This window comes from Apiospora phragmitis (genome assembly GCF_038363925.1).
Source record: "Apiospora phragmitis strain CBS 135458 chromosome Unknown utg000013l:1.0-2965645.0:1.0-2969333.0, whole genome shotgun sequence".
NCBI lineage: Eukaryota > Fungi > Ascomycota > Sordariomycetes > Amphisphaeriales > Apiosporaceae > Apiospora > Apiospora phragmitis.
In genome coordinates, this window is record NW_027117413.1 from 675623 (window position 1) to 687679 (window position 12057).

General features: G+C 54.7%; 5 protein-coding genes across 5 annotated transcripts; 3 read left to right on the plus strand and 2 right to left on the minus strand.

Annotated features, from left to right (window-relative positions):
- Nucleotides 1–1363: 1363 nt before the first annotated feature.
- PG994_013947 (uncharacterized protein) lies at nt 1364–3885 on the plus strand (the record flags this gene model as incomplete). The annotated part of the gene is made up of 6 exons (XM_066865356.1): nt 1364–1550; nt 1649–2136; nt 2200–2286; nt 2351–2609; nt 2689–3155; nt 3178–3885. 6 exons carry the CDS (start codon nt 1364–1366, stop codon nt 3883–3885), a joined length of 2196 nt encoding a protein of 731 aa, XP_066708485.1.
- A 269-nt stretch (nt 3886–4154) lies between these two features.
- On the minus strand, nt 4155–5711 carry PG994_013948 (uncharacterized protein; the record flags this gene model as incomplete). Its single annotated transcript, XM_066865357.1, has 1 exon — nt 4155–5711. One exon carries the CDS (start codon nt 5709–5711, stop codon nt 4155–4157), a length of 1557 nt encoding a protein of 518 aa, XP_066708486.1.
- A 658-nt stretch (nt 5712–6369) lies between these two features.
- PG994_013949 (uncharacterized protein) lies at nt 6370–7401 on the plus strand (the record flags this gene model as incomplete). The annotated part of the gene is made up of 1 exon (XM_066865358.1): nt 6370–7401. The coding sequence occupies one exon, from the start codon at nt 6370–6372 to the stop codon at nt 7399–7401; it is 1032 nt and encodes a 343-aa protein (XP_066708487.1).
- A 600-nt stretch (nt 7402–8001) lies between these two features.
- Nucleotides 8002–8652, minus strand: PG994_013950 (uncharacterized protein; the record flags this gene model as incomplete). Its single annotated transcript, XM_066865359.1, has 2 exons — nt 8002–8350; nt 8453–8652. The coding sequence occupies 2 exons, from the start codon at nt 8650–8652 to the stop codon at nt 8002–8004; spliced, it is 549 nt and encodes a 182-aa protein (XP_066708488.1).
- Nucleotides 8653–9653: 1001 nt separating this feature from the next.
- On the plus strand, nt 9654–11195 carry PG994_013951 (mitochondrial fusion and transport protein Ugo1; the record flags this gene model as incomplete). The annotated part of the gene is made up of 2 exons (XM_066865360.1): nt 9654–10067; nt 10122–11195. 2 exons carry the CDS (start codon nt 9654–9656, stop codon nt 11193–11195), a joined length of 1488 nt encoding a protein of 495 aa, XP_066708489.1.
- Between the last annotated feature and the right edge of the window lie 862 nt (nt 11196–12057).

Below are 12057 nucleotides of genomic sequence, written 5' to 3' on the forward strand. Positions count from 1 at the left end.
CATACTCTGAGCGTCCCGGTAAGCGCTCATGCATGCAAATCTCTGGGTTGACTGTACAAGAAACGGGTTCGATATCTCACTGATTTGGTAGTGCAATTCGTCCCGACTTGGTGTGATGAACCGTTGATCCGTTGATCCTTTGGTGTTCCCGAAAAGAACCACAGGCCAACTACCATGGATGGGGCTGACACTATGTAAAATTCAGTGCATCTTAATCTGGGCTTCTCCACTAGTTCAGACGAAGGGAAGGAGGTCTGTTCATAAGACTTGCGATGCCAACTCGCCAAGTCACGAAGTCAAGAGATTTGACAGGAGTTGTCTGGAAGTCCCTGTCCTGGGTCAGTGGAGTGTCAATTCGAGGAATCCAGCTGCGAACGATACCTACTCAATCCAATGCCGCGGTTGGAAGCATCAAATGCCGCAACTACCTCGGGCCCAATTACGCGAATGCCCAAGAGCAAGCAGCAAGGTGACGAGCAATTGACTTCGAACTAAGCATTGATCAGTGCCATCTCTGAGTCGAGTTTTCCCGAGGGGAATATAATATTGAAGAGCCACGCGACGAGGTCAAGATCAAGATCATCAGCCAAGTCTCGATCTACGTGGTTATCTTGCTTGGTATCTAAGATCTTGCTCGCCAGCTCGGTATGGTGGTTGACAGGAGGCTTGGAGGTTGACAAGTCAATCAATTTGTGACACCTCCAGGAGTCCAGGAGTTTGGAGTCTGCGAGAACCACAAGAAACCACTAATGTTAGGAGGATTGGTGTGGAGCCGCCCCGACTCGCTACCTACATGTATTTTTAATCATCTCATCCAAATGGCAGTGGCGCTCGACATCATGATTCACTTTAACCTAGGCAGTTGAAAATACCCCTCAAACCACTGCCGCTGACACCGAAGCCACATCAGTTGAACTCTCATCTTCGATAAGGTTATTTATTGACTTTGGTTAGAGTTGCCCATAAGACGCTACTTACATTCCAATTGTTTAACTCCCCTCGGCAGATGCCTTTTTAGAGTAGCAGAGTTAAACTTACCCTGACTGCGCAGTGGGAAGGTATTGAGGGCCAAGGTTGTCATTGGCAACAATGCACGGCGATGCCTCATCTGAGCATAGTTATCCAACACGTCGGACTCAGCACTTCAAAGATCATCTGGCAGGCCGCAGGCGTCTAAAATATGCGAGGACGAACTCAACAACTTACGACAGCAGCACGCCGAGGTAACTCGGAAGAGGCAGCTGGATGAGTGATGTCAAAGGCAGCTTATTCCCGACCTCATGTGTCAAAATGCATCCATAGCATCGCTTAATCCTTTCAGTGCCATATCAATCGAAACAGGGAGACCTAAAGAAAACTCGCGATGTGTGGAATCAGTGTGGTCGTGAAGCTCAATCGTACCGCGTCGCACAATGTAGCCGCCGGGGACGTTGCGCAAAGCAACACAGACAGCGCTGAGTTAGAGAAGAGACTCTTTGCAAGTCTAGAGCAAATCTCCCACCGAGGGCCTGACGCTCAGGGCGTCTGGATAGACCCGACCAACAAAGTCGGTATGGCCCCCCTTTGGTTTGCTTCCAGACCCGCGTTCCGAAGGAGGGTGAGAGAGATATGACTGACTTCATGGGCATTTGCGCGGCGGGGAGATAAGGTCTCGGCCACTGCCGCCTCTCCATTAATGACCTGACGCCCGACGGCAGCCAGCCCCTACACGACGACAGCGGCCACGTCCACGCCGTCATCAACGGGGAGATCTACGACCATGCGCGCCTGCGCGACGACTGCATCCGCGACCGCAATTATGAGTTCAAAGGCCATAGCGACTCGGAGGTGGCCGTGGCGCTGTACCGACGCTATGGCGCGCCCGAGTTCCTGCGACACATGCGCGGTGAGTTCTCGCTCGTGCTGTACGACGACCGTACTGGCGAGGTCATCGCTGCCAAAGACCGCTTCGGCATCAAGCCGCTGTTTTGGACTACATCGGGAGCCGACAGCGATGATTCGGCAGGAGAGCTGTGGTTCGCCGCCGAGATGAAAGCGTTCCTTCCCCTTGGCTGGAAAGCTGAATGGGACGTTGAAGCCATTGCTCTGGATACGTGGTCGTTGGGCTCGAATACTGTTTACAAGGATGTCAAACGGGTGAGTCACGATCCCAAGAGTGCAATGGGTTAGTAAAGAAGGGGACTAATGTGTGCCCGGGAGCAGGTCGAACCTGGATACTACATGACGGTATCTCCGGATGGCACGATTAAGCATGAGCAGTACTGGGAGCTCGAGTACCCCGATAAAGTAAGCTCCGTTCGCGACCCAAGACGCCGGGAGGGATGTGCCTACTGACAAAGTTAATGTCCAGAAGCAAGTCGAGACGCGCTCTATGGAGGAGATGGTCCAGCAGGTGCGCGAAAAGGCGATAGAGGCTGTACGGCTGCGCCTGCGTGCCGATGTCCCGGTCGGTATATATCTATCCGGAGGGCTCGACTCCTCGGCCATCGCCGGTATCACCAAGCACCTGGTCGAGGAGCGCGGCGTGACCATGGGCAGCCAAACGCCAACCGATGGGATAGCCTGCTTTTGCATCAAGTTCGGGACCGATTCTGGCTTTGACGAGTCTGGTGAGATTGACCACATTCCATGAATACCTACCTACCTGTACCACCTGAACAATTTCGCTGACTCGGGAGTGAAATATAGCAATTGCACAGAGAACGGCCGATCACCTGGGCGTCCAGATGCACACGATCGACATGACCGAAGCCGATTTCGCCCGGGACTTCGAGGACACGGTGTGGCACAACGAGCAAGTAACCCTGGACCTGAACACCGTGGGAAAATACGCCCTGTCCAGGTTGCCCCGCAACCTCGGGTTCAAGGTGATCCTCAGTGGCGAGGGCGCGGACGAGGTATTCGCCGGCTACCACTGGTTCCTGAGCGACTTCCTGATGGAGGCCGACCACTCGCGCCCGCAGGACCCTCTGCAACAGGCGCCCGAGCTGCGCCAGGTGCTGCTTAAACAGGTCCATGGCCAGGTGCGCAACAAGGATCGGAATCTGGGGACGACTACCACGAAGCCCAGGACGCCTGGGGATGCTGAAGAAGAAGACGAGAATGGAAACGGCGGAAACGGAATCGACAGAGACCAGCGACAACAAGATGGATTCGTCCCTATCCCGTCTCCTTCAGCATGGCGGACACCGACATGCTGCACCCGTCGCTGCGGCCCCTCTCCGGCGACCGGGCCCGCCTGCGCGCCGTGGCGGATTCGTGGACGGCGTCGACGTCGGCCAACATCCGCGACCGATGGCACCCCCTGCACAGCTCCCTATACAGCTGGAACAAGAAGCAGCTGCCGGCCATGATCCTGACGGCGCTCGGGGATCGGTGCGAGATGGCGCACAGCATCGAGGGGCGCCCCCCTTCCTGGACCACGAGCTCGTCGAGCTGGTGAACGGCATGCCGCCGAGCGTTAAGGAGCGCTACCAGCCCCAACAGTCCCAGAGCGGCACGGATGAAAACGCCGACGACAGTGGTGGTGGTCTGCAAAGCGGTAGCAGCGCGTGGTGGAACGACGACGGCAACAGCGGCAGCGCGAACATCTTCGGCCAGTTCTGGGAGAAATGGATCCTGCGCGAGGCGGCGCGGCCCTTCATCACCGACGAGCTGTACCGGCGCCGCAAGCACCCCTACACGGCGCCCGTCACGTGGCCGCGGGGCGGGCCGCTGCAGCAGATGCTGCGGCGGCTGCTGACGCGGGAGAACGTGGACGCCGTGGGGTTTCTGGACTGGCCCACCATCGCCCGGTCGCTCGAGACCGGGTTCGCGGGGAGAAGGGAGAGAAGGCCGATCCCACGGCGCTGCGCAGATGCCTATTGGCGGCGGGCTACGTCGTGATGGCCCAGAGGTTCCATGTGGCAACGGCCGTGGTGGAGTGAATGAACGAACAGGGCATTTCCATCGCCACGATCCTTGGCTACTGACACGTAAAGCAAGGTATATATACTTAGCTTGTCCAACACTGTAGTCACGCAACGATGCCCCCATTGCAAGACTCGGGATACTTGTTAGCAGATGATCATCTCAATTTCAGGCGGTGCATTTCACAGTTGCTCTATCATTCGTTACTCATTCCCAAGAGTATGCAGAGACCAGCCCCTTTGTATTTACATCTCCTTTCTCTGAAACGGTATAGGCTTCCCCTTTATCTTTCTTATCTGAAACGGTTTAGGCTTGGACCAGGGTTTTTCTTGCACGGGCGTCTTTTCCCAAATTCCATACATACTATTCAGCTTTATCGCTTGTCCCACTTCTGGTATCGCTGGCAATCCCGCCCCTGCCGGTCGGTCTGCACACACTGTACGTAGCTTGCTCATGAACACATCGTTCGCATTGTAGGTACCCTTCAGCCATCTGCTACCCGCGCTTGTATCGAAAGCACGTCTCCCGTGGACGACCCGCAGGTTGTCAAAGATGACGCAGTCTCCCCGCTTCATCTTGTACTGCAGAAGAAAGTCTTCATGCTCCAGGAGCTGTTGGAACTTGATGGCTGCCGTGGCCGACTGGTGCCACTCGCGGGAGCCTCCTATGTAGAACTTGTGGTTGCGAAGTGGTGCTTGAAACGGTGGTGACCAGCGAACTTGGCCACTGTCGTCTATGATGCGGTGGGCGTTTTCGTAATGGTGCCCGTGCTTCTTGTAATGATACGTCACGAACTGTTTCCTCAGCGCTTCCCGTAACTCTGGAGGCCCGATCTTCATGAGAAAAGCGGCGCGTTTGGCATCACTGAAGAGGGATTCTCCGCCCTCGCATGAGTTCTCGAGGCAGTGCAATAGCTGAAGGCGAGGCGGGTCTCTGAGGTACAACATATCCTGGTGCAAGCCAAGGAAAGAACTGGTATAGGCAACGTTTTCAGCTTCAGGCTTTGAGCGCACATCCCATGTCCGTCCGTACAAAGTTTCCTTCAGGTTCCCAATCCTACTGGACATATCGATGACAGCTGTCTCCGAGTCCGGTGCGTTCCGGATGAACATGATGCCATGTATGTGAAGCATTTTCACACCGGCCCCAAGAACCTCGTCATCATTCATCCAATCATGGTAGTCAACAAACATCAAATCTTCGTTGATCGTCTTCTTGTCCCAGAGCACCACAGGTGGGAAATCAAATTTCTTGGGTTTAAAAAAGAAAGAGCTAACCTGCTCGGGCGAGTACGACGAGGTATGGCTTTCGCGGCCACTGGCCAGAAAGTCATTCTCCCATACGATCTCAAGAGAACCGTTCGAGGTCTTTCGGCAGCTTGAAATCGGCAGGTCCAGGGGCACATCGGTAGTACCAAATTTTTTCTGGCCCGAGTGAATGTCAACACAAGCGCTGCACTCACAACTGTCACGTAGCCAATGGCGGTGTAGGAGTCTGGGTTTAGCGCACGCGCGGTGAGTTAGAGTGAGAGTGACAGTATTGCCAGTCACTTCCACGACATCCCACGTCCCCGGTCCCTCGTGGGGCTTCGGCTCAATAGTACGGTCGAGGCCTTGGTTCTGCTGAGAAGCGCTGCCAGAGGTAGGTAAATTTTGGCTGATTAGTCGCTTCTGGGTAGTGAGACATGTCGCAAGATGGTGTGAAGCTGGTACCAGTCTCGAGGCGGAGCGTGAGACGTGGACAGGAGTTGGTATAAGAGGTCTCGAGGCGAGCACTCGAGGTAATCTTATTGGGCGAGCCATTGCCTAAAGTCTCAGGGCAGATGCAAGGGACAAGTATGAAAAGTGAAACAGTTATACAATGTTTGAGTAGGCCACAAGCAAGGTTCAAGTCTGGCGACGTCTTCCTTCGTGTTTGCTGAGCATGCTTATATTTCGAAGCTCTCGACTCCACAGGGCAAGGCGAACCCGATGTTGACGACAGCGTGAGCAGTAATGAGGGACGAGAAATAGTCAAAGCGAAGAGCGCTCGAAATGCTGGTGAGAGTCTCGCATCAATAGACCATAGGAAAAATATGTGACTTCTTCTTAAGAGGAGGGGTGACTTCACATTAGTCGGCCCAGCGGCTTGTCAACCTCAGGATCTATGTAGACGATGGGGATGGGGAAAGTCGACCAACTGGAATCCACAGTTTGCAGTCCAGGGCCTGCTTGCTGACCTAAGGCATTGCTAGTAATTACAGCTGATGCACCATCAAATCGCTGTGGAGGCAGGCGGTGAAAACAGCCCAGCCAATCAGATAATGCGATAAGAGAAAGGCCCCTCGCTAATCGCCGGCGAACTTTCCAACTTTTTTTCTGCAAGCAGTGCATCCAATTGCCCTGGGCTGCACGTCAGTCAACATCAACTGGCAACAAGAAATAACTTCCAGTGTTTTCTATCACGCACTGCAACTTCAAAATGGCCGGGCCTAACGCGAAGAAACGGAGTCATCAGGACTACACGCTCAAAGGACGAATGAAGGCCCAAAGACCTTTAAGAAAGCACAAGAAACAAAAGCACTACCACAGTGATTCGGATGAAGATGCCGACGACAACGACAAGGGCGATAAGGGCTTCAAGCCGGTCGATCTGATGGACTCGGAAGACGACCTCGACAACGCAGTGGTAGACGATGGAGCTTCCTCTTCCAATTCGGGCTCGGGCTCGGACTCGGAATCAGGCCAATCAGATTCGGAAGGCGACGACGACAAGACATCCACACGCGACAAACTCACCAAGCGGAAAGCTGCCCCGACCAAAGCCCAATCAAAAGCCAAGAAGACAAAACAAGAAGACAAAAAGGACATGGAGGAATCAGACTCGGAGGACGACCAAGAGGAGAACGACGAGTTTGACATAGACGCCGCTGACGACGACTCGGACGCCGAAGAGGACGAAGATGATGATGACACACTATCCACAACCCACAAGCCCAAATCCAAACGGAACGACCCCGGCGCCTTCGCCACGTCGCTGGGCAAGATCCTGTCGACGAAGCTGCCGACGACGCGGCGGGCGGACCCGGTGCTGTCGCGCAGCGTGGACGCGCACAAGGCAGCGCAGGCCATCACGGACTCGGCGCTCGAGGGCAAGGCCAAGAAGCAGCTGCGGGTGCAGAAGCTGGCGGCGCTCGAGAAGGGCCGCGTGCGCAACGTGCTGGTGGCGACGCGCAACGAGGCCACGGGCGAGCTCGAGGCCAGCACGGGCCAGGTCATGGAGAAGGAGCGCCAGCTGCGCAAGGTCGCCCAGCGCGGTGTCGTCAAGCTGTTCAACGCCGTCCGCGCCGCCCAGGTGCGAGGTGTCGAGGCCGAGCGCGAGGCCCGCAAGGACGGCTTCGTCGGTGTCTCGAGCCGCAAGGACAAGGTCACCGACATGAGCCGGAAGGGCTTCTTGGACCTCATCGCGAGTGGTGGCGGAGATTTGAAGAAGGGACCGATCGAGGAGGCATAGTCGTGGCTGGAGATACCCCTGAAAAAGTTCTATGTAATGACAGACTCTTGTGTCAAAACCACCCTGCCGCACCTGGCATCCTTTCTTGCCCACCATTTGATACCACGCAAGTGTGACATTTGTGCCCTTTTGCGGTTGTTCAGTCTCAAAGCCATCTCAAGTTGAATTAAGTCGTAGCAATACTCCACAATCCCCCTTCCCTGGTCAATATTGCCAGTAATCTGAATACTTAGCCAAAAGCTACAAGCATTCAATATGCCTTCATTGAATGGAAGTCCATGCTCTGAAGTATAGTTATCATAATCTCGTGGAGATGGTCTATGTGGTGCGTCATAGTAATACGCATATTCTGTGTGATCGTACATGTACATTGCAAGACGAACAAATCTGCCCTGCTTCCGTCCAACTCCAGGCATATATATATATTGCCCCTGGCTTCACATATCGTGACAAGCCGTCTAACATGAGTACTCTATACAATTGAAGACGTAACTGCTTGGGGTACCGCTCGCCATCATCATCCTCAACCACGCTATGTAAACGATCCCGGCCCTTGCCATAACCCTTCCCTTGCTCTCCTTCCTTTTCCGATTTCTTTCCCTATTTGCTGCCGAAGTCGCTCGCCTGCAGGTTCCGCGTCATGCTGGGCAGCTTCACCCGCAGCCCGTCGAGCTCCTTGGTCATGGTGACCTGGCAGCCGAGGCGGCTGGTCTCGGTCAGGCCGAAGGCGAGGTCGAGCATGTCGTTCTCGTCGTCCTCGGGCTCGGGCATGCGGTCGTACATGACCTCGTCCGTCACGATGACGTGGCAGGTGCTGCAGGCGCAGCTGCCGCCGCACGCGCCCTCCATCTCCAGGTCGTTCGCCTGCGCTATGTCCAGCAGGTTGGCGCCCGCCGCGACCTCGAAGGTGTGCTCGCGGCTGTCCTTGTCGATGAAGGTTACGTGGAGTCTATGGTAGGGGGGCGCAAGGTATGTGTTAGTGGTGACATTGGTCTCGAGCGATAGGTTCTGGCTGCGGGTCACGGCTTTTCAGGAGAGAGGAGGGACGTACTCTTCACCGGGCTTGGGGGGCGTTATGTGGCCGTGGAGCCTGAGCGGCGTTATGCTGAATGCGCGGGACTGTGCGAGGTTCGGTAGCCGGGATCGCGGGCTGAACAGCGAGCGGGACGATAATTGGCATGATGTTATCGACTTTGAAGGAGCATTGAGGCATCTGAGAGCCCGGGTAAAGCTGCGCGAAGTTGCGGCCATTTTGGATCCTGAGGGTGTGGGAAACGGAGGTTCGGAGGTAGGTCTTGCACTGCGGCAAGTTGCAGCAGCAGGAGCTCTTAAAGTACGAGAGCACAGGCAATGATTCTTCTCCGACAGATAGAACTCTCCCTCTCTCCCTTTGGAAATTGCTAGAAATTGTATGTTGGAAGTTGCTTTAGATGGTCACTGTCAGGGCCGCATAAGAACCAACACACATGTCCAGAGCAACGGGTCTATTGATGGTTCAGTATGCGACGTAATAAAATCCCATCTGTAAAAAATATCACAACTTTTTGGTTAGCTTTGCCGTCACCAACACCCAGCCCAGGCGGGCGGGCAAAACGACATGGGGGGGTTGCGCCCGCCTAGTGCGCTGCTTGGCTGTTTAGCTCCGATAGTGGACATCCGAGAGGCAGGTTGGTTCTTCACCATATCCGCAGCTCTCTCTCGGCTGGCCGATTTGTCCGATCACCAATATACGAACTTTGTTAGCAGTCTGGTCCATGGTGCACATAATGGCTGCTAGGACTGGATGACAGCAGCCGTGCACGCTCAGCATAATAAGATATGTAAACCTCAGGCATGAGATAGTTGATGGTGTTCCAGTGGATTGATTGAACCCTTGACCCCTCACCCCCTCCCCCAGAAAGAGGTGACTGGGCGATGGAGATACAGCGGTCTGGTGGTGGAGTTTCTTTCAGCTTTGGGTGCCTTATGTAAGTGAATTCCAAGCAAAACGATAGGCCCAATCATGAGCGGCTTGCCATTAGTTGCATGGACGCTAGAAATGGCCTGCTTTTTTCCATCATGCAAACACCAACCTCATTGATGCGACCAATCAATCGAAGAACACTGCAGACCACAGGGAGACACACCTCTCCCCTCCTCTCTTCTGCTTGTACTTGTAGTTGACGCCCAAATAAATATCTGATCCACCACTTGTTACCATTCTCATACCCAGCCGTCGATCAGGAGAGAATGCGAATAGACCCCTCAGCAACATGACTTCAACCACGAGAGATGGGGTCAATCCCCTGCGGCCCTACTACAGAGCTCCGACAATAGGCGAGCAGTCGGATGCGTATTCACGTGCGAACAATGCCACGACATCAGCAACCGCAAATGCCCAGTATGCCTCCAAGGCACGCGACATGTTTCCCGACCTGGACTACAGGGACTACATGAACGACCCCTCACCCTCGACGATCCGAAGTGTCAAGGAGTTTGTGGACGAACTGCTATGGAAGTACACGAGTGTCCTGATGGCCCAGCCTTTCGAGGTCGCCAAGACAGTCCTCCAGGCCCGCCTGCAGGATGATGTAGAAAGGCTAGCCACAGCAGCTGCTGCCGTCGTCGAAGACCAAAGGGCGAGGCTCGCAAGTCCGACGAAACCCGCTTTCGAGCCTTACGACGAGGTATGTTGGAAGAGCCTGAGGACTGTATTATTAGCCTTTGCTAACCATCTCTAGTATGCCGAGTCTGAGTCGGACGACGAGAACTCATACTTCACCAACCATGCGCCCTGGGCCCAGACACCAACGCCCTCGAGTCGATCCTCAGGGTCTAGACACATGGCGCCCTCTCCCATGCAGTCTCCAGAAATTGCGAAGAAACCCGAGCTGCCGCCTCATCAGCTGAATCTGCGACGACCGGACTCGATTTTCGATGTAATAACCCAGCTGTGGTCCAAGGAAAGCGCCTGGGGTGTGTGGAAGGGTTCGAACGCCACCTTCCTGTATACAGTGTTACAGTCCCTGCTGGAGAACTGGTCGCGCAGTCTCCTGAGTGCTCTGCTGAACGTACCCGACTTGGGAGTGAAGGACGATGTGGACCGCCTTGTCGACATCGCCTCCCCATATCCGTGGGCTTCACTATGCGTTGCTGCCACGGCAGCCGTCGCCACTGGCCTTATCCTGGCTCCCCTGGATCTCGTGCGAACACGACTTATCCTCACCCCCACGGGCAAAGGCTCGCGAAGAACCATTGCGACAATGCGAGCCCTGCCATCATGGGCCTGCCCCTCATCCCTCATCCCACCCACCATTCTCCACTCCCTAATCCACCCCATCCTTACTCTTTCTACTCCTTTGGTCCTTCGGTCCCAGTTCCTGATCGACAAGGAACTCTCTCCCACCACCTTTTCCGTCGCAAAGTTCTGCACCTCGTGTGTATCTCTGTTTGTCAAGCTGCCGCTCGAGACGGTACTTCGCAGAGGCCAGGCCGCCGTGTTGCGAAACCCGGAACACATGCGAGCGCTCGACGAGGGCGACAAAATGGAGACTATTGTCGAACCAGGGCCTTACTATGGAGTCGTGGGTACCATGTACAGCATCACGACCGAGGAGGGCACCCACGCTGTTCCTGTCATGCCTACCAAGAACGCAAAGGGCAAGAAGGGCAAGCAGCCCAGTATTTCGGAGGTGGTGTACAAGAAGGGTCAGGGGATGGAAGGACTCTGGCGCGGCTACAAGGTCAGTTGGTGGGGACTGGTCGGGCTCTGGACCGCCAGCGTGGTGGGTGGTGGTGGTGAGGGCGCATTCTGAGTGAGTCTGAACCATCATCTTCGGATTTGGGCCTCTTGACCTCGATCGGTATTCTACCCCTATCCAATCCACCATCCGAAACGCTGCTCTCAATCGGTCGAAAACGGTTTAAAATTGGCCCAGAAGTGCACAGATTACGGGCACCGCATGTAATGAGTCCACGGCATGATATCCCCCTTCCATACTTTTTTGTTTACTCCAATATATAGATCAGACAGTATCGGTATATATATATATATACACTACGGTCTTGCAACAACTGTTACTCGTCCGACGCACAAGTGAATATTAGCCAACAGGCTTCCGACCGACTCTAGCCGTACTTTCACAGGCTGTGTAACAATCCAATACAGGTTGACTGAAATAATAGCTGCTTCCAACACCATACCGCCTTCAGCCCCCAACGACATGAAGGGGATGCGCATCCGAATTGGGGGTCCGACACCAGTCGGGCAGTTGAATGAGAGGCACCTTACAAATGCCGTGGGTTAACATTCATGGGATCACCCCTTGTCCCAGGATTCTACGTCGAGCGACTTAGATATGGTGCTTTGCGAGACAATAGATGCCCGTTATTCGGCACAATACCCGGAGGTTGGTGTTCTCGCCTTTACGAACAATATATTCGGCCAAGTTGCTTACTATGCCCAAACCTTGCCAGCCTTGCCGCGACCGGACGACATCTCGACTTTTTATCGAGTGCAACCCCGATGAACTTGTACAGTTGGTCGATGGCAACAGATGTTCATACTGTGGCATCCTGCTCAGAGGACTGCGACTTAAGGAAGACGGCAGTTGGTCACTGAAAGATTCGTCCACAATGTGTGCCATGGGTTTCGAGACCATGAAGCCCTGACGTTGG